General features: G+C 52.9%; 1 protein-coding gene across 2 annotated transcripts; it reads left to right on the top strand.

Annotated features, from left to right (window-relative positions):
* Positions 1-1,102: 1,102 nt before the first annotated feature.
* On the top strand, positions 1,103-20,736 carry TEF (TEF transcription factor, PAR bZIP family member). 2 transcript variants are annotated; one of them, XM_065887335.1, is made up of 4 exons: positions 1,103-1,205; positions 14,252-14,569; positions 19,154-19,374; positions 20,521-20,736. In XM_065887335.1, the coding sequence occupies exons 1-4, from the start codon at positions 1,103-1,105 to the stop codon at positions 20,734-20,736; spliced, it is 858 nt and encodes a 285-aa protein (XP_065743407.1). The 2 variants fall into 2 exon arrangements, with proteins under 2 accessions (XP_065743407.1, XP_065743406.1); XM_065887334.1 differs by lacking the exon at positions 1,103-1,205 and adding an exon at positions 10,833-10,989.
* The last annotated feature ends 1,085 nt before the right edge of the window (positions 20,737-21,821 follow it).

Below are 21,821 nucleotides of genomic sequence, written 5' to 3'. Positions count from 1 at the left end.
TAGATGCCACATCACTGCGTGGAGAGGTGGAGCCAATGCCCCCTCCCCCACCCCACCCCCAGCCCCAGCCGGCCAACGCAGGTGTTGGTCTTTGTGGAGGGCGACATACAGAACTTTGGCTTCAACCACACGTTCAAGTTAAGTGGCCTGGGGACCTCCGAGGCCAGTGTCCTGGTGAGAGGGCCAGGGAGGGGACTACAGCAAACAGCAAATTGCCACCAAGTTCCCCAGGCTGGGACACAGGCTGGGAAGCAGGACATCGTCCAGGACAAGCCTGAGCCCGGTTGACAGAGCTGTCCCCCTTCAGTGGTGCCTGCTCTGCCTGCCCTCCAGCACCTGTTCGCTAGGCACCTGCCTCTTCTCCCCGTCCCCGAAGACCAAAGGAACCCCAGGCTGCAGGTTTGTCGCTCCCCTTAGAAGAGCAGGCTTCAGGCTCTGCAGATGGTGTAAAGCCCCAATTACGCATGCCACATGCACACCGTATGCCTGGGAGGGCACGTGTGCATGCATAGCATATGGACCAGCATCAAAACATGCCAACAACCCCTCGAGACTCACAAGCCCACAGGTAGGTGCGTGACGCCCACTCGTGTGCCTGTGAGTGCCAACACAGTACATCCTTGTGCTGAGCTGCCTGCTGCCAGGGTCTCGGGGCCCAGCCCGGGCTGGCTTCCTCGGCAGGCCCTGCTCTCCGTGGGGCCCAGCCTCCAGGGCTCCTCTGCCCAGTGGGCCGGAGTGTGTAGTGCATGCCCACTGCTCTCACCTGGCAGGCCTGGTCCTGGCTCCCAGCCTGAGGGAGAACTTCCCTTTGCAAAGTTAGATAACACCGGGCTCTCTGTCAGAGGATTGGTGCTGTGTCTCCACGTGCTGAGGCTGGCGCAGGGCCAGGTCCGCCCTGCCAGGCAGCAGGAAGGGAAGGCCTGGCTGCAGCCGGAGCTGGCAGGTGGCCGAGCCGGGGGTGGACGGGCGGGCCGGGGCCCGTGCTGCCCATTGGCTGCCTCGGGCTCCCGCCCCGCCTGCCTCCAGAGCCTGTGGCTCCCCGGCCAGCTCCTGCCTCTCCAGCTGCTTCTAAACTCCCCCAGCAAGCACCCCCTGCCGGGCCATGTCGAGCTGCGACAGGATTGGAGTGGCCCCTGCCATGGACATGCCTGAGGTCCTCAAGTCCCTGCTGGAGCACTCTCTGCCTTGGCCAGAGAAGAGGACAGGTAGGAGAGGACGTGGTCTGTGATGGCTGGCTGCCCAGGTGCCCAAGGGGTGGAGGCCGCCGTAGGCACATTGGCCGGATAGGCATCTCCAGGCAAGGGAGGGTTCCCAGCAGCGGTCTGCCCTTGGCCTCTTCCTGGGCGAGGAAGGGCTGGGGTGCAGAGGGACACGGTAGGGAGTGGCACCGTCACTCAGGGACTGCCCCCAGGGCCTGCTAGCTTTGGGAAGCCGTGGCCAGCGTGTGGCCACTGACAGGTGCCGTGCTCACGCGGGACAAGGACAGGACCAGAGGGCCCTGCTGAGAGTACGCACTGGATGCTGACTGCTTATTAAGTTCCCTCCCTCTGCATGTTGGGGTGGCAGGGGGCTGGCAGAGACTGTAGATTCGGAGAGCCTCCCGTGTCTGGAGAAGAGGCTTTCCTTTGGGCGTCTGCTTCGGCTTCCGCTCGCTGGAGGGCTGAACCCGTGGATGGGCTGGAAGCTGTTATGTAACAGGACCACAGGCTGGAAGCCCCGGTTCCTAGGATACCACAGGCAAGCACGGGGCGAGGGAGCCGGCGGAGGAGGGTGTGGACCGAGGGGCAGAGCGGGCAGCCAGCACCAGGTGTCTCCCGCATCCTGCCTGAGAGGCCCAGGGCCATGCGAACTTTGGGCGCCAGCCTGCTCAGGGGGCCCCCTCTTGCCAAATATTTCTCCAAATCGCTTCTGTTCGAAGATGTCAGGTCCTCATTGCTCAAACTGCACAGGTGCCTTTAAAGGAGCCCAGCTGCCCTCGGCTGCCAGAGTCTGACTTAGGAGTCCCGGGTGTCCCCTCAAGGGACCTTTCTCAGGCCTCTCCCTCACCTGCGTGCTGGCACCTGACACATCTCATCCCCAGGCAGCCCTGGCTGTCCCCACAGGACTTCCTTCCACGGAACCCTTAGGCCACTCCCAAACCGGAGGCCGAGGACACACACCACAGCCCCTGCCCTGACACACCTCGGGGAGCCAGGCTCAGGAAATGAGGGCGGCAGGCTCCGTTCATGGAGACACAGCCCGAGGGAGGAAGGCGGCTCCTAGAGCTCGGGGCAGGGTTCCCCGTGGGCTCTCTCATCGAGCTCCAGGCCCCCCTCAGGCCTCACCTGTGGGCAGTCTGTGCCCTCCTGGCACTCAGGACCCCAGCTGCTCACCAGGAGAAGCCCATCACCTCGAAACTCTCAACTCAGCCTGGCCGATGAACCACAGCTGACTTTTTCTTGCCATCTCTGAACACCCTGTGTGGGTAGGTGAGGCTGGAAGTCCTTCCAAAAGCTGGAGGAATAGGGCTCCCTTCTTGGTCTGGGCACCCAGGGACGGTAGGGTGGCCCAGGTGGCCCAGTGCGGGCACAGGGAGCAGCTGGGCTGCCGGCAGGTCTGCACGGTCAGGTCCCGGCTGAGCAGGGAAGGGGTCTGGGGGGCAACTCAGGGCGCTGCTCCTCGGACCTGAATAACAAGGTCTATGAAGAGCAGCAGCAGCTGCTGGTCCCCAGCTCCCAGCTGGTCCCCAGAGCCCCGCGACAGCTGCAAAGTCCCCACTGCGCACCGTGGACGGCAAAGTCAGGGCCCAGCACGGAGGGGACTTGCCCAGGGTCTCAGGGAGAGCTCTGCTGAGAACTGGTGACCTCACAGAGGACAGTTGGTTTGGTACAGCTGGGTTGGTCCACGGGGGATGGACCAGAGTCTCAGGCCACCTCCTATCACTTCGCTACGTGGTGTCTCACTGAGAGTCAGAAGCATGAGACCCGGGCAGACTGACAGATGCCAATGGGTGGATGAAATAAGGGGACGAGGGTCGAAGAGTCAAGGGGATCAGTGAAACCCACAAAGACCTCGCTCTTATTACTGCCCCTAACCTGCCATCGCCACTTTCCAAAGCTCCCAGACTCTCCAAATCTTTCATAAAAATAAACGTATCCAGCTGAAGGCACTATACCTTGGTGAAGACAGTGCACACACCATCACAACTAGGATTTCCAGTGGGCATGTAGCAAGCATAGTTGACCCTTGAACAACATGGGGGTCAGGGGCCCAACCCCCCTCACAGCTGAAAATCTGCGTATAACTTTATAGTCACCCCGTGGGTACATGTTTCCACATTCTTGGATTCAACCAACCACAGATCACATAGTACTGTACGTAGTTAGTGAAAAAATCCACGTGTAAGTGGACCCGCGCGGTTCAAACCCGTGTCGTTCAAGGGCTTCTCCCCCGTGTGCATCCCTCACTCTGGCTTCAGACCCCCGGGAGGGGGGCAGCAGAGGCGCTGGTTGCTCCTCGGGATTTCTCGCCCGGTGCTGTGGTGTGAGCGGCGCAGGTTTCTCCGGGGTGGGGGACGGAGACCTCTTTACAAAGTCCCCACTCTCCCCAGCCCGGTGACTATGCTTCAGCTCACACGGGGGTCACGTGCAGAGCACACCTTGGGTCCAGCGGGAGGGGACGTCAGAGGGGGGCCGTGCAGAGGGTGAGAACATGCCCTCACGAGACTCTGCTCTCCCTGCAGCCTCTCCATTTTCTAAATCAAGGACGCTCCCTGAGCCCCGACCTCGGGGCCTCTCCCTTTTGCTGCCCCGGGCCTCCCACCCCAGCCTGTGTAGACTCCCCCCTTTCCTGGGTAAGCAGACTTCCTCCAACAGTGCTGACCAGGCTCGAGACTCCTCGGCTTCAGGCTACAGCCACCACCCGGTGGCCCCTCATTCTGAGCCACCCATTCAACCAACTTTCTTGTAGGCAGAGAAATCTACATCCAGCCAGAGAGTGGGTCTGTGTCCCGAGCTCTGACTCAGTTTCCCCTCTGCCTCTGGGCCCTGACCCCTAAGGACTGTTCTTCCTGTTTCCGCACCTGCCTTTTCTCCCAAGGATCCTCTTCCAAGAGGCCACTCTGTTCCAGGCTGCTTGCTCTCACACTTCCTTCTCCAGATTCTGGAAAGACCCTGCTTCTCTAAACCACGCTGTTAGCTCTTTACAGCCTATCCTTTCCTCATTCCTTGGCTGTGTTCAGAGGCTGCCCCTCATCTTTCTGCCAACTTTGGTCACTCGGGCCTCCTTTTCAGGGAACCATGTAGCGTGAAAGCATACCAGAGGTTGAATAAGGCCATCACTTTCAGCTGAGCAGGCAGGTTCCCCGTGTCAGGAGCTCCTAACCAGAATCGCTGTGGGCCACCCAGCACGGTATCCTTGACATGCCTCTCTCCATCCCCAATCTGTGAGAAGAATACTTGCTTCACAGGTTTGTGGCCAGGATTAAGTGAGCTATCCCATGTGAGAGCGTTTGCAAACTGTGAAGTGCCACACTGTTTTCTCTGTGAAAGGCAAACAGCAGCTGGGCCTGGCATTATGCTCCTTCCACGGACATCACTTTTGCAATCCGACCTTCACTCCCTCATTTCCACCCTCCTTTCCATGGATATTCTCCTTGAAAGAAGGGGACGTTGCAAGTTTGTGGGAGCATACTCAGGGCTGTCTCCTTGGAAACACGTGCTGAGGCTCCTGGGGGCATGGTGCCAACAGCCCCGCACCAAACAGGACAGGCCAGCTGAGCTGGCCAGAGAAAGGGCTGAATGATAACAGGCCAGATCTTAGTGGGACTCGCTGGGGCAGAGGCAGGGGTCTGGGTAGCCTCCTCTTGGGGAATTGAGGTGAACAGGCAAGAGAGTGGACTCAGTGCAGCCTGGGCTGTCCTGGGCTTGGCATCAGTAAAGTCCATGTGGTCGCCTCCACTCCCAGTCTTGGGGAACCAGAGCAAACCCGAGAAATCATGAAGTTTGCTTCCAGGGAAGAAGTGCGGGAAGGGACCTTCTTTGTACTGGATGTGTTAGTTCTAACCCTCGTTACCACCTCCTAAATGGCAAGGAAACACGCTCAGAGGAACTGGCTACCCTCGGGGCCAGCATGCAGGCCTGCCTCTTCTTCACCCCAGCGTCAGGGACTCATCCTTCTTCTCTACCTGTCCCCCAACCCCGTCCCATCCCCATCACCAATCAGGGAAACGTGAGAAACTCATTCTCACCGAGTGCCAGAGACTGACAGCAGTGTCCAGCAGTCCAGATGGCTTTTACACCTCAATGGGCCTGTCCCAAGGCTAGGTTGCTAAAGGAATGAATCCTGGTTCTAAAGGCCCCTGTTTCCCAGGTGTGTCCTGGGAACCGTGCTCAGTGCTTTTACATCTCCATCCGTGAAACGGCTTTGCAAGGGAGTTGTGATGATCCATTGTACAGATGAGGAGGCTAACGCTCAGCGATGGGAAGGCCACACAGTTGTCGAGGGGCTCCAACCCAGCTCGGCCGGCTTCCAGGCTCCTCCCTACCCACGGAATTCCCTGGGGTCTCTGGAACCAGGTCTCAGGGCAGTACCTCTCGAGTCATCCAAACATTCATCACGTTGAGTCCTTGCTACACTTGTGGCACAGCGACGAGTGACACAAACACTGCCCTTGTTCGCCTGCTGTTTGCATTCCAGCGGGGAGACAGAGAGTCAGCAATCAGGGAGGTCAGGGCCAGCCTCTCTGAGGGAGTGACATCTGAGCCAAGGCCTGGAGGGTGACGAAGAGCCAGGTACATCAAGAACTTTCAGGCTGAGGGAACAGCACCTGCAAAGGCCCTGTCCTGGGGCAAGAAAGATACATGTGTCTGAGGAATGAAAGGCCACTGTGGCTGCAGGAGGTGTTTTATTAAGTGGGAAGGAAGGAAGGGGTGAGGTTGGAGAGACCCGCAAGGGGGAGAGCCTGCAGGGCCTTGAAGGTCATAGAGAAGAGTGAGGCTATCACCTCCCTGCCTGCAAGGTCCGCCCCACACACGCACACACACACGCACACACACTATTCTTGGGGAAGTGGTAGCTTAGGAGGAACAGGGTGTTTCGAGGACAACCCAACGTGAAATTGTGGTAAGTGACAACCTCAGGTGAGCACTTGCTATGCTCCAAGTGCTAGTCTCAGCAGTGCGCCTGAATTGACTCCTTTACTTCTCAGGCTCAGAGGTTAAGTAACTCGCCCAAGGTCACACAGGAAGTAGTCAAAGCAGGAATCAGACCTAGATGTTCCAGCTCCAGAGCCCACACCCTACCACTGCACCAACACAGCCTCCACTGGAGGGCCCTTGGCTGTCAGGAAGTGGCTGTTGAGACGTGGCAGAGCCTGGAGGTGAGGGCTGCTCTCTGGAAATGGCTCTTGGGGCATTCCCTTCTACAGTCCAAACCTGGGCAGCGGACAAAATGCAAGCCGAACAGGAAACTGGTATTCTTGAGAGTATTGAAGAGATGGGCAAGAGTTAGCGAAGGGCCTCCACCTGCCACTTCTCCCCTAGGACACACTGAGACCGAGGTACAAACCACAGCCCAGAACCATGCAGCCACAAGGTATGTGGGCTCGAAAGGCAGCAGTTGTGGGCAAGGCCAGTGGCGGGAGACTTGCCATAAAAACGGTTCATGTTTGTTATTCCAGGTTTGATTGTGAATCAAACACAATGACTGTTATTTCATGTCAATAACGTTCCAGATGTATATGACTTGGCTCTGAAAGGTTTTGTTAACCCTCCTACCAGCACCCACCACAGAGCGAGCCGACAAATACTTACTGAGTTACTACCCTGAACAAAGCTCTGTGCTCTCCTGCATTTGGTATCACAAAGCACCCAGATCACTGGGCTTTGTTAGAGCTCAATGGAAGCCTTCTCACTGTCCTGCTCTTACAGACACCAGGCTCATGTCACATTGTGCAGTAAGTCAGAAGACGGAGTCGTACTGTCCTGTTAGATGCTGACTATGTGGCCAAAGAGATCATTATGTGGTATCTGGTCAAAGGCTCCCATGCTGGAGTTTTAGTTCCTCTGAACTTCAAATTTAAATAATCCAAGTTGGTATAGCAGCTTAATGAAAGGCACCTGTTCTGCATATGCTCAACCAAATTAAATTTTTAACTTGGGTTGGTTAGCAAGTTTCTGGAACTCTAAAGAGTAGAATTTAAAGCCAGTCCAGCCCTGGAAAATGGATGTTTCACATCCTTTCTCTGCAGTAGCTTAGACTGAAGAACCCACTCACAGCCTTGTCCCCTCAGCCAAAATAATCGTACTCCTCACCCAACACAACCTGAATGAAGGGGAAGGGTGGAGGCCCATGCACTCCACGCCATTCGCTGTTCAGGCTGCCACTTGACGTTGCTTCCCACACGTAATCCTCATAACCACTCTATGAGGTAAGCAGAGCCATTTCCGTTTCCAAGAGAAAAGTAACTGAGACTTAGGCAGCAGAAGTCCCTAGCTCAAGGACAAGTGGCTGGACAGTGCTGTGGAGAGACTCTACCCAGGTCTGCGTCCCAACCCCACAAAGTCACTGCTGCCCCAGGACCACATTTCCCTCAAGAAGTTGCTGCATTGAAACCCTATTGCTATAAAATACTAAGGTATCACTTCATAGCTTTAAAGTCTTAACCATGTAATAATATGTTCTTTTTATAGAGTTTCTTTCTTTGCTGGGCTCACAAACACTATGGAAATTAGCTAATTACTTCTCACAACATTTATTCCTCCACTAAGAGAAGGGGCAAGGCTGTGCTGTTATTCCCACTTTACTGATAGGAGGGAGAGGTAGAGACAGGATGCTGTGGCTCTTCTCGGATCAGCCGGAGAATGAAGACAAGAACATAATGGCTCCCGCCTCCAGGATGGTGCTGTTGAGTGCTGCCAGTTGGCAGTGTAGCTCACCTCCCAGCTTGCAAGTAAGCATGAGAGAGAACATGTTTATAATGTTCCTGCCGTGGTGTTTGTGACACACCATTTACCCTGCGGTTGTCCAGGGGAAAAAAAATCCCTCTTTGGGGAGTGTCGGTACATGAACAGAGGACCGAATCAAAACTAAGTTTTAAGGCCCTAAGCTGCTTACTGAGCTTCTCACCAGTGCCACTCGCCTGTTAAATCAGTTGCTCCAGGACGGGTGATAAGCAGAGTAGGCATTATCCCTTTTGGACAACTGCAGCTTTAAAAAAAAAAATCTAAATCTTTACTCCCTCTTACTACATACCACCTTTGTCATAAAACGAATGTTATAACCTTCCACTGTTATGTTACTACAAATCCTCCTCTAATATCTTGAGAAATTTTTTCTCTTCAATAATGTCACATTAGCCATGAAAATATACATTTAACTCTAATCCAGCAAGCTGCTCTGCGGCCAAACTAGCCATTTTTGTTTTTAAACTTCATACATTGTTTTAATCAATTTCCTCGGACCGTCCTTTGAATTTTGTTTCTAAAAACCTCTAGATCAGGGCTTCCCTGGTGGCGCGGTGGTTGAGAGTCCGCCTGCCGATGCAGGGGACACGGGTTCGTGCTCCGGTCCGGGAAGATCCCACATGCCGTGGAGCGGCTGGGCCCGTGAGCCATGGCCGCTGAGCCTGCGCGTCCGGAGCCTGTGCTCCGCAATGGGAGAGGTCACAACAGTGAGAGGCCCGTGTACCGCAAAAACAAAACAAAACAAAACAAAACCACTAGGTCAGTTTATCCTAAAGATATATTAGTTTAGCCACATACAGAATACCACTAACAACAACCCTGCAACACAACAAATGTTCTGTACACAATTTAGCACTTTCACTAAACAGCGACATGGGCACCATACCTGCCTCTAGGATAACGGATACACCAAGCAGTGGATTTGTACCCATCAGTGGTAGTAAAGCTATGAAAACTACTGTTTGTGGCAGGGTTGCAATTGTACATTTTATACGAACTGGCTTAGGAAGCCTCACAAGGTCAATCCTGCCCTATCGCCGCCATCTGACATATAAGGAAAGGTGGCCTGGAGAGATGAAGCAGTTGGCTGCAGGTATCAGAGTCAGAAAGTGACTGAAGTCTAGTTAGTGTGGCCATAAGAACTTGAATTTTGGAGTCAAGCTCCATCCCCTGGCCTCGACCACCACCCAGATTTTCTTCAAACCTCTTGATTTCCAGGCTTGCTCAGGGGCCCAGCCTCTTCTTCCTCCTCAACTCCCAGTTCTGATTGCATCAGCCTGACAACTTTCATCTAGCTGGGTGTTGCGGTCATGCACCTACCCTATGAACCAGGGACCAGGCCCTGCCATTCCCCAGCCTCGTTCATGGAAGGCGGGAGTCACTGGCCGATACAGGACAAGTAAGCCGAAGTCCCTGCCCTCTCAGGGAGGGAGAGTCTAGTTTTGTTTGGGTTCAAGGCAGGGTATGATCTGTGCTGTAAAGAGGTACAAAGTTCTGGGTGCCACTTAGGAGCAGCTTCCTATAAGGCCTCCACACTTGTGTACCCCCTCACGTTTTGTATTTTTAGGCGTTTCCTGAGGAACTCCCAGGGAGTATTTGTAAATATTTTGAGAAGAGGTAGTTGTCCCACAAAATGTGTAACCGGTACCCTGTGTAAAGGAATTTTGTTTTATTTTTTTCCCTAGGAAAAAGAAGGGAAGGTCCTAGAGAGGAACAGAATTTCAGAGCTGTTTAGGGCTTTAGAGATTATCTAGCCCAACCCCTAAATTTTATGGACGAAGAAACAGGCTCAAGTGAAGCAACTGGACTTTCCCAAGGTCACAAACTAGTAAGTGCGAGGACGGAAGCGTGTACTCTGACTCTGGCTCAGGGCCGGGCTCGCTCTCTCCACCCGCGGCCTCAAGAATGCTCCCTCCACGCTAGTGTTTATCTGGCCGCCACGCCCGCACCAGAAACCCGGGATCAGTGAGGAACCTGACACCCCCTTCAGCGGCGGCCAAGCCTGCTCCGGCCGTCCCTACGGGAACATGTCGCCGTCCCCGGCCCTGCCCTCAGCCAACCTCTAGATCGCGGGGGAGGTAGGGTGAGGACTGGCCTCTGCGTCCCTGTCCCACGACCCTGGGCAGAGTCCCCGGAATAGAAACGCCCGCCCCGCCCCGCCCCGCCCCGCCGCAGCCCCGCACGTGCTGCGCCTCGTGCACCGCCCCGGGCCCCGCCCCCGCCCTCCATTGGCTGTTCCGCGCCTTCCTTCTTCCCCCTCCCCACGAGACTGGACTCGGCTGCATCTCCACGTGACCCGCGCGGGGGGGGGCTCTCTGATAGGCTCCCCCCGCTGGCATGGCTGCTCCCAGCCCCGCCTCCCTTCAGCGCGTCCAGAAGGTGGTGAGATTGGGATGCGAGGGAAGGGAAAGCGGTTACAGTGTTCCGAAAGAAGGGCAGGGGTTACGAAGAAGGAGGCGAAGGTGAAACCGCTGGTAGAAGGGAAGGGGCTGTCGCCGAAAAGGGCCTACGACCAAGACTCCAGCAGGCACCAATCAGGTGACAGAGAGGCGGACGGGGCGGGGCCTTCGGCCCTGCTCCTCACCTGGCCCCGCACGTGTCTCGTTTACCCGGGCGGCCTAACCAATTACGGCCCGGAAGGCTGAGCCTGCCCCTCCCGCGGGGCGGGCCAATCTAAGGCTGCCATCCGGGGAAGTTGGCCTGGCCTTATGAATAATTAATATGACAGAGCCTGTCCGCAGGCGGGGTAGGGATGGAGGGAGGCGGGGGTGCCGCTGGGCGCCTGCGCAATAGCTGCCCGTGTCGGCAGCTGCGGCGGGTCGCACGGCTCCGTCCCATCTCGGGGGGCGGGCGGGGGAGGCGAGGCGCGCGAGCAGAGCGCGGGGCACGATGTCCGACGCGGGCGGCGGAAAGAAGCCGCCTGTAGAGCCGCAGGCGGGGCCGGGCCCGGGGCCGGGGCGCGCAGCCGGGGAAAGGGGCCTGCCGGGCTCCTTCCCTCTGGTCCTGAAGAAGCTGATGGAGAACCCCCCGCGCGAGGCGCGCCTAGGTGAGGGGAGGGGGTCCGCGCGCGCCTGGGGGCGGGGTTTCTGCAGGGGCGGGGCCTTGTGAGGGCGGGGCCTCGGAGGTCGGAGGTCGGGGTGAAGTGGTCCAGCGGAGGGGGATGGGGTCAGGGATGGTGAGGGGCCCGGAGGGCGAGGCAAAGGGGGTGGGAAGAGAAGGTCGGGGACGAGTTGAGAGAGGTTGGGTCAGATGGGGGTTGGCGGGGAAGGGTCAGGAGGGAGATGGTAGAGTGGGGGTCGCAGTGAGGAGGTTCATTGGGGCGGCCGGGAGCGCGCGCGACGTGTAAGGTTTACTGAGGAGGCTGATGGGGGTCGCAGCAGCCCCTTAAACGAGGCTCCAGGGCGCCTTCTCTGGGGACGCCTGCATCAGAATCACTTGGGGGTGCTTGTTTAAAATGCCGATTTCCGGGCCCCACCCTTTACCCACCGACTCTGCGGCTCCTGGGACAGGAATCTGCATTTTAAGGAGAGCCCCACCCCACCTCCGTGATTCCAAAGTCCACTAAAGTTTGAGATGCCCTGATAGTGAATTGTCTTCGTATATGGCCGTCCCCCCTCCTGAGAGGAGGACCTGTCTTCATCCCTGCGTGTGAGTATCCCCAGGTACTAGGTACTCACTGGAGATTTTCTGGAAATGAGTTTCAGGGCTGCTGCTGAGGTGGGGGAGGGGTGTCAGGAGAAGGAATGGGAGGCGACTTCTGAGGGGGAGGTTGGGATGAGACAGGTATAGGGATGAGGGTTAGGACGAGGCCACTGAGGCCCTTCACCTGGTTGTTTGGGGCTGACCCTAGTCTTTGGGGCCACAGTGGCAGGGCTGAGCTTTGTCTTGTTTCCTAGGCCACAAGGGTCCCTGGGGCTTATATGGAAAGCAGGTTTGGCCTTGTTTTTTGGCCTGGGCACATGAGGTTCAAGGAGCAGCAGGAGTGCCACCTACAGTGGAGTTTTAGGTGCACTGAGGGAGGATTTCAATCTGAGAGATTTTAATTTCGTAGAACCACTGGTGTAGTTCAGGGATTTGGGAAAGAATGGGCCTTTTGTGAATTACCTGTCTGGGGGGATTAATTTTATTTTTTAAAATGCCATTTATCTTCCTTTCCTGGGTGTGTTCTCAGGCTCCCATCCCTATGGGTTGGGTTACCAATAGCTTCCACAACATCAGGTGAGGCCAGGCTCTCTTCTCCTGCTTCAGGACCTCATATGCACAGACCCTTTTGTTTGTTTTTAAGGCAATGCTTTGTTCCAAATCTGGGGCTGGGTTAAGCTGCCTCAGGACAGGTGTCCACATCTGTCAGGTTCTGTCAGATTACCAAATAATAACCATCCATCACAATAGTTCTACCTTACCTTTGCAGAATGCTCACAGATCACTTCAGCATAATCTCTATTTAGTCTTCCACAGCCATCCAGTAGGGGATTACCCCACTTCTCAGATGGAGAAAGCTGACACTCAGAGAGGTGAGGATGTTTCCTCAAGGTCACGGAACTAGCCCTTACATGCTCTTTACTGTATCACTGGCAACCACTGATGATGTCAGTCCCTCTGACCTGAGTGAGGGGCCTAGTCCTTTATCATCTCTTACAATTAAAACTCCATCTTATAAAAACACTGATTAAAAATATGCTTAATTGCTTAGGCCAGACAAAACCTGGAACTCAGTGTTACTCGTCCTTTTAGTAGGGCTGTTTTTCTGTCTCCTCCCTTCTCCTGCCTCCTTTGATCCCCATGACCCCGCCCAACATGGATCTCAGTCATTTCTGAACAGAATGTAGAGTCAATATCCCAAGGAAGGAGACCAGGGAGGCCATCTGGCCCACCCAGCCCACCAAAGCTTGGCTCTCTTACTTCCCATTTGGTTTTAAACGAAAGCCTGGTACAGAAGGCAGTTGCAAGAATTCGAGTTAATTTGTATTAGAAGCCGTGACCAAATTCTGTTTGTCAAAACCTCCACCTTCTTAACTCACTGGGTGTGTCCATTTTTATTGGACCAACAGGCTGCTTTTTGGCTGTCTGTGGTCTAGGAGTCCGTGCATGACTGGTTCATTTCCAACATAATCATATTTGATTTCTCTTTTTCATTTCAGAATCCAGAATTCAAAGTTGTCTCCCTCAATTTGAAAACCTATTATGAACTTGTCATGATTTTATCTCCCACTTCTCTGATTAGCCTCCCTGTCACTTTGATTTCCTTCCAACCTTGTCACATTTTTCTTTTGTCTTTTTTCTTAATTTACCCTTTCTTGGATATCCAATCCACGTGTATAACTTTTGGGCTGAAACAATTAGGTGGGATCGCGTCCCCACTGATTGATCAGTTTTGCTTTGAATGGGAGCACGCTTTCTTCTACAGCTCCACCCCTCTCTTCCCTCCCAGAAAACCTGCCTTAAGTCTTCTCTGCTTATTCAGGGATAGAAGTCTCTTGAAATGGTTGCTCTGAAAAAGGTCCTGAAAAGACAGCTCCAGGCCCTCTCTTTTTGAGAAACCTGAAGGGAGTCTGTTTACAAACCCAGCCTTCTTCATTCATTATACACATCTTCCTATGGCTCACTGTCTGCCTGCTCCTGTATTGGTCCCCGAGATCTAGAAATGAATCAGACACAATCCCTGCCCTGAACAAGCTCACGGTAATAATGAATGCCTGCTATGTGCCAGGAGCTCTACAAGACACTTTCAGATGTTACCTCTGATCTTCACCAAAGAGGCAGCTTTTTCCTTATATACAGTGGAGGACACTGAGGCTGGGAGAGGTTGAGTAACATGGCTAAAGTCACACATCACTGCAGTGGGTGGCAGAGCTGGGATTCAAGCCCCGGGCTGGGTTGCTGTGGAGAAGCGCAGCTGGAGGGGACAGGACAGGAGAACACAAAAGTTCTTGGCCTGAGGAATCAGCCCTTTCCTAAGATATCAGGAAGGGTCAGAAACTCCATTTCCTCCCTGTAGCCTCTCTCCAGCAGATGGTAATCCCACAGCCCATTCTGAATTAACCCTGGGGATACATCAGGCCTCAGAGCTTATGGAGAGCATCCTAGGAAACCCAGGCACGGATGAGGGTCTGCTGCCACCTCTAAAGGAGACCGTTGCTCCTGGTTCAAGCACCAGGTTATAACTGGAGAATAGAATGGGCTCTTGACATTCATGGATGGATCAGGACTCCGAGAGAGGTGGGTCCACCCTGTGAGGCTCACTGCTCGCCTCCTGGGATTGAGTTACCCTCTTGAGTGATGTCTCATCACAGATTTTGTGTCTGCAGATAAGGAAAAGGGGAAGGAAAAGCTGGAGGAAGACGAGGCTGCAGCAGCCAGCACCATGGCCGTCTCTGCCTCCCTCATGCCACCCATCTGGGACAAGACCATCCCATATGATGGCGAGTCTTTCCACCTGGAGTACATGGACCTGGATGAGTTCCTGCTGGAGAATGGCATCCCTGCCAGCCCCACCCACCTGGCCCAGAACCTGCTGCTGCCTGTGGCTGAGCTAGAAGGGAAGGAGTCGGCCAGCTCCTCCACGGCGTCCCCACCATCCTCCTCCACCGCTGTCTTTCAGCCCTCGGAAACCGTGTCTAGCACAGGTTGGTGATGGGCCTTCGGGCAGGGCCACCTGCCGCATCCAAGGAAATCTGCTTCCCGCTGAGGGCTGCTTGTGTCCACGCACCTAGTGAGCCCCTCCTCTCAGGGGAGGTCCCAGTGGGCCTACAGGGAGCAGAAACCCTGTGCTCCTCACCCTTCAGGACAGCCTCCCAAGGCTGGACATGAAAACAGCAGTCCCCTCGGCAGCAGCCGGAGCCTTTCTATTGGTTGTTTGCCGCAGCTGGTTAGCCCGGTGGAGCGAGCCCTCCCAGCCAGAGGCTTCACAGGATAGAAATCCCTTCTGCATCCTCGGTGCTGCTCTTTACCCCCACGCGCACCTCGCCACAGATGACTAGGAAGCTCAGGCGACACTAATAATAACAACAACGACAGCTAACATTTATAATGTTTAGCACTTACTCTGTGCCAGGCATTAACATAATCCTCACGAAAACCCCCTTGTGAGACTGATACTGTTATCCTCATTTTATAGGTGAGGAGACTGAGAAGTTAGGTAACTTGCTCAAGGTAACACAGCTGGTAGGAAGTGGAGGCAGCATTGAACCCAGGATGTTTGGCTGTTTAGCCAGGTTCTGCTCAGGCACTGGCATGAAGAAGGCATTTCTGCTGCCAGGACAGATATCGTCTTTGGGATTCCTCCCACATCCTTGTGTCCTTTTTCTGTTTTACCTCTGGAGATCAGTTGGTTGGTTTTCATGCCCCTGGGTCACGAACCCACCAGAGGAGGCATGGCCCCTGTTTCAGGGGCTCTGCAAAGCTTTCTGCAGGCTCAGTTCGAGGCGTATAGGCAGATGTCTCCCAGGAATGACCCCAGGAACTGGTGTGGAACCCAGGGAACCTGCACCCAAGGAATTGTCACGCTCAATTTTTTTTTCTTTTTCTTTTGGAAAAACGTTCAAATACAAAAGTAAAGGGCTGCTATAATGAACCTCCAGTAACCGTCACTCAGCTTCTATAATAATTAACTTGTAATCTATCTTGTTTTCTATAACTTCTTCCATTCCCTTAACCTGATTATTTTCATTCAAATCCTAGGTATTGTATCATTTCATCGATAGATATTTCAATATATATCTAAACTATAAGGGCTCTTTTAAAAAACAGAACAAAAATACCAATTTAACATCTGAAATTGACAATACATCCATCAGCACTCAAATTTCCAAAAAGTTGTCTCATAAGTGTTATTGCTTTACAGTTCCTTTGAATCAGGAGCCAAACAAGACCCACATGTTTCAGTTAGTTATGTTTCTTAAATCTCTTGTAATCTATGGGGTCCCCTCTCCTTTTTATTTCTTTGCAATTTATTTGTTGAAGAAGCTGAATTGTTTGTCCTGTAAAGTATTGCACATGCTAGATTTTTCTGACTATATCTCTGTACTGCCTTTTAACATGTTCCTCTGCCCCTCATTTCTTTCCTGTAAACTGTTCAGCTTGAGAGGCTTCAGCTGATTCCAGCCAAATTTTTGTTTGAAGGCAGCGCTTTTTTTTAAAAAATTATTTATTTAATTTTATTTTTTTAATTTTTGGCTGCATTGGGTCTTTGTACGTGGGCTTTCTCTAGTTGCAGCGAGCAGGGGCTTCTCTTGTTCTCTTGTTGCGGAGCACGGGCTCTAGGTGCTCAGGCTTCAGTAGTTGAAGCACGTAGGTGCAGTAGTTGTGGCTTGTGGGCTCCCGAGCACAGGCTCAGTAGTTGTGGCATAAAGGCTTAGTTGCTTCGCGGTATGTGCGATCTTCCCAGACCAGGGATCAAACCCGTGTCGCCTGCATTGGCAGGTGGATTCTTAACCACTGCGCCACCAGGGAGGTCCCTGAAGGCAGCTCATTTTTGTGCTGGTCAGGTTGTCCTGCAAGGCCGGTTCCATGTGTGGGTAGGGGACAGAGCTGGAAATGAGCCCTCTTCTTACACCTTAGACCACCTAGGTGACATTTGCCTTTGATTTTGTTTTTAAGTAAACCTTCTTAATGAAGTACGGCATCCAGAAATGCCAGTATCATAAGTATACCACTCAGTTAATCTTCACAGAGTGAACCCACCTGTGTAACTACCACCCAGATCAGGATAGAGAACACTGTTGGGATCCCCAAAGTGCCTTGGGACCCCTCTCGGTCCTTACTCCCCAGAGGTAGTCTCTATCCTTATTTCCATCACCAAAGATTCATTTTGCTTATAGTCGAATGTTCTGTAAATGAAACTGTATATTATGTTCCCTTCTTTTTTTCAACAATCATAAGTCAATTACATTTATACTCTCACATTTATAGCATCCTGTAACTAGCCTTACAGTAACATATAAATCATGTGGACATCAGTAACTAACAAAATAGATTTACAGAACATACTTATGGAAAATTCCTGTGACAGAGAGAAAAGCCACGATACAGATGAAGTAAGAGTTGTACACATGGTAGAAATGAAAGAGTTCATTTTTCAGTTCCTTCTATAGAAAAGACATAAGTAGTACGTATTCTTTTGTGCCTAGCTTCTTTCCTCAGCTCCGTTTGTGAAAATCATCCACGTTGTTGCCTGCCTGTAGCAGAACTTTGTTCATTTTCATTGGTGAATGGTATTCCATTGTTGTATTGTATGACTACACCAGTTTATCCACTCTTCAGCTATGGGCACATGAGATGTTTCTAGTTTGGGATTGTGCATAGCACTGCCTTGAACATTTGCGTGTGAGTCTTTGGTAAATACCTGTATGCATTTCTGTCGGGCATTTACCAAGGAATAGAGCAGCTGGGTCATCAGACATTTACTCAATCAGCATTTGTAGATGTTGCCAAATAGTGTACAAAATGGCTGTAGCCATGTATACTTCCACCAGCAGGACAGGGGAGGTCTAGTTGCCAGCCTTGGGTGCCTTGACTGTTGTTTATTCCTATAGTTACCACATTGGTCCCTGGTCATTCACTCCTCTGACACTCATCCTTGTTTGTAATTAACCCCTTTGATAGGATACAGTTAGTTTATATGCATGATCCAGTTAAAACCTAAGTCTGATCATGTCACACCTCTGCTCAGAACCCTCCAATGACTTCTTTCAACTCAGGGTGAAAGTCAAAATCAGTGGCCCTATTGACACTTGGACCAGATAATTTTTTTGTTGGGGTTGGGGAGGGACTGTCCTATGCACTGTGGGATGTTTAGCAGCATCCTTGGCTTCTACCCACTAGATGCCAGTAGAACATACCCCCCCATCCTAACATGGTCACATATCCCCTGCAGAACAAAATCGTCCCCTATTGAGAACCACTGCTTTATAGGGATTAAAGGCCCCATGTTTTCTGTTCTGGGCCTTTCCGGTTACTCCTGCCTCTCATCCACCCACTGCAGCCACAATGGTCTCCTTTGCTCTTCCTTGACTATCCCAGTGCTTGCCTGTGCACAGACCATGCACCTGGTGTTCACTCTCTGAAATGTTCTTCTCTCAAATATCCACATGGCATCTGACAGTTTTATATAGATACTTGTAATTTATCTTGTGTAATGTTGGCCTTCCCCACTAGAATAACATTCCATGAAGGCAAGGACTTTTACTTGTCTTGTTCACTGCTTTGTCTTTGGCATGACAGTTCCTGGCATATAGTAGGTGTTCAATAAGTATCTGTGGACTGAATAATTATTTTGTGTACTCCTATCAGTAGCATTGAACAAGTAGGCCAAAGGCGTAGATTTTTTAAATAAATTATCTCTAATAACACATAACCTTTGGACAGGTTTTTTTGTGTGTTTGTTTGTTTGCTTTGGCCGCTCCACACAGCTTATGGGATCTTAGTTCGCCATCCAGGGATCGAACCCGCGCCCCATGCAGCGGAAGCGTGGAGTCCCAACCACTGGACCGCCAGGGGATTCTCCCTAACACATAACCTTTGACTTCTGAAAGTTCCTTAAATCCAATGTCCACTATAAAGCCACAGCCGGGTAGGGCGGTGAAGAACAAGGATTCAGAGTCAGCCAGACCCAGACTTAAGTTTTAGTTCAGTCATTTACCATCCATGTGATCCTGGGAAAACCATGTCATTGCTTTGAGCCTTAGTTTCCTCATCTGTAAAATAAGGTTAACACCCATCTCCCTTTCAGAGTTGTTATAAGACTAAATGAGCACAGCCACTGATTTGTCTCAGGGGATTCAGAAATGGAAGCCATTTCGTTATTCAGTCTGTGTCCCTAACCCATCACAGTTCCTGGTGAGAGTCCGCTGTTTCTCATTACTTGAGAACTTGAAACCACAGGAAGTTAAAGGGGTATGATGATTTAATGTTCTGCTTACCATTTCCGGGGGGAAAAACAATCGGAAAATTTTGTCTTTTTCGAGGGCCTCTGTTTCCTTTTGAGCATTTTGTTCCTAAAGGGAAGAATTCTTTCCATGTTTGTGTTGTTGAATTGAATCACATATGCCAATCTGGCTTCGGGGCTGGTGCTGCGGTAGTTTTTCTTCCCTCCAAGCGGCAATGGCTTGTGCAACCTTGAGATTCAAGCAGGTGTCTGGGTGTGTGACGTGAGTCTTGGCTGTCCAGTGAGTCTAGACTGTTTCAGGACCACCTGCCTCTGTGTCTTTCAGAATCCTCCCTGGAAAAGGAGAGGGAGACACCCAGTCCCATCGACCCCAACTGCGTGGAGGTGGATGTGAACTTCAATCCCGACCCTGCCGACCTGGTCCTCTCCAGTGTGCCGGGTGGGGAGCTGTTCAACCCTCGGAAGCACAAGTTTGCAGAGGAGGACCTGAAGCCCCAGCCCATGATCAAAAAGGCCAAGAAGGTCTTTGTCCCCGATGAGCAGAAGGTAACCTGGTGTATCCACTGTAGTGAAGGTACAGTGTTGGTTCAGAAGCCAAGGGGCTGTGCTTCTTCACATTCGATTTCATCTAGAGCACCCTCCCTCCTGTGGACACATTTAGGAAGGCTGAGTTCAGAGCTTAGAGCCACATCCTGCAGCAGCTCAGAGAAAGAAAGGGAGTTGGGTGGCATTTGGCCCCAGCGTGACTCCCTGCAGCTTCTCTCTTTCCTTTCTGGCAGCCAGCTGTGCTGATGCTCTCACTTCCCTGGCTTCAACCCAGCCTTCGGGCAAGAGCTCACTAGGCCACAGAAACTGGGGTTGAACAAGCCCTCACTTTGAAGGACAGAGGATGGTTGTGTATTGCCATCCCATGGATTAGCAAGCAGCCTTCAAGCTGGTGGTTTTGTAGGAACTGGGAGGGGGGAGAGAGGAGGATTCTGCAGTTTTTCCCTTCCCTCTGATGAAAAACTCGTAAGAAGGACTTTTCTTGTAAGCTTTGGAGTCAGGCAGACCTCAGGTTCCTCATCTGTAAAGTAGGAATAACCATACCTGCCTCTTGAGATGTTTCTGAGGCTTTAATAAAAACAACAATAAATACAGTAAACCTTACTGTAGGCCAGGCACTGGTAGGCCAAGCACCTTGTACATATTAACTCATCTTATCCTCAAGCAACTCTAAGAGGTCATTACTGTAATTATCCCCTGTTGTAAAGATGAGGGGCACGAGATATTGAGAGGTTAAGGAACTCGCACGGTTCCACTGCTAGAAAGTGGCAGAACCAAGATGTGAACTCAGGGGACTGGACTCAGAGTGCCCACCCTTAGCCACAGCCAGAGTGCCTAAGTGAGGCAAGAGTATAGGCACTGCTTTATGTTGGAGCAGCACAGAGCAGGCCACCAGTAGGTGGAGCGCCCTTCCTTCCACCACAGATCCCACCAAAGGCTTGCATTCTCATCCCGCCTCCCTGGGAAAGGGCGGGGCCCCTCGGTGTCCCGGGGCACGTGCAGCTCCTTCCCCGGGGTCCCAGCTCTCATTCTGGCTGGACCACGTGGGTTATATGAGGAATCGGGTGTATGCAGTGCTGGCAGGAGGGGAAGGTTGGGTTCCCTCATGGGAAAGAGGAGAGACCCACAGAGGACCCTTCCTGACAGGACGAAAAGTACTGGACGAGACGCAAGAAGAACAACGTGGCGGCCAAGCGGTCTCGGGACGCCCGGCGCCTGAAGGAGAACCAGATCACCATCCGGGCGGCCTTCCTGGAGAAGGAGAACACAGCCCTGCGGACGGAGGTGGCGGAGCTGCGCAAGGAGGTGGGCAAGTGCAAGACCATCGTGTCCAAGTACGAGACCAAGTACGGGCCCTTGTAACCCGTGCCCCCACCCGGGCACGCTGCCTCACCTCAGACCTCTGCCTGGGACCCCTGAAACCCACCCATGCGTGGAGACTTATGACTCGTCGTGGGCGCATGGCAGTGCACTTGCCCCAGGAGCCTTCACGTTCAAGCTTCATTATCACATGGCCAGCACGGCGACTTCCCTGGGGGCCAGCCTCCTCCCTGGCGGGATGCGAGAGAATCTATGAGGTGGTGACTCAGCCTTAGTCTCTGTTCTTGGCTGTCTCACCGGAAGGGGACCTCTGGAGCATGGGCTCTTCTTTTCCAGGGTACCCAGGCTTCCCTGACTCTCCCTGCTTCTCCAGCCTGGGCCGTCCTGGCCTGTCTCTGCAGAATGAGTCATGATGGCTGTCGCCCTTACATCTTCTCAGGTAGCAGGGCGCATTTCCAGGCAGGGAGGGTCTGTTGTCCTCCCCAGAAAGTCTTAGAGAAAAACATCCGTTCCCATCTTCCTCAAAGGTAAAAAGACATGCCAGCTCCTCTGTAGTGTCCACGTGGGTGCCAGGCCGCAGCGGCTGGGTGTCTGCACAGCCTGGGACAGGCTTTGCGTCTGGGCCTGCAACAGAAGTGCACCCAACCATTCCTGGCTCCCTCACCCCTTTTCTCTGTGGCTCCGAGGCCTGGAAGGAGGAGGCCCTGGTGAGGGGTTCCCTCTGCGTTCCATCCGCCGTTGGTTGGGGAGAGACTCCCAGGGTGGTGGTCTCTGAGCCTTGGTCGCCGTGCATATCTCCTCTTCTGCAGGTCACTTGTGGAGGCCGCCTGAGTCAAATTTGTCCCACCAGACTGGGCCTCTGGGCCTGCTGTTTCTTTTCATCCAGTGACCAAGCTCAGATCTTGGATTTAAAAGAAAAAGTCTCCTCGTCTAGGAAGCTTAACTTCCTGGAGCTGGGATGCACCTTCTGCATGGTGTTCAGAAAACCGGTCTCCACAGCCCCTCACGCTGTAGGTGGGGAGCTGGGGCATGTTTCTCGAGAAGCTCCCACTCTTTCTTGCTCTGCTTTCCCGTGTGGGCCAGGCCCGAGTCCACTGTCCCTGAAAAGCAGAAGAGGGCTTCCCAGT

Source organism: Phocoena phocoena, chromosome 11 (genome assembly GCF_963924675.1).
Source record: "Phocoena phocoena chromosome 11, mPhoPho1.1, whole genome shotgun sequence".
NCBI classification, from domain to species: Eukaryota; Metazoa; Chordata; class Mammalia; order Artiodactyla; family Phocoenidae; genus Phocoena; species Phocoena phocoena.
This window is presented reverse-complemented; position numbering and strand designations above follow the sequence as displayed.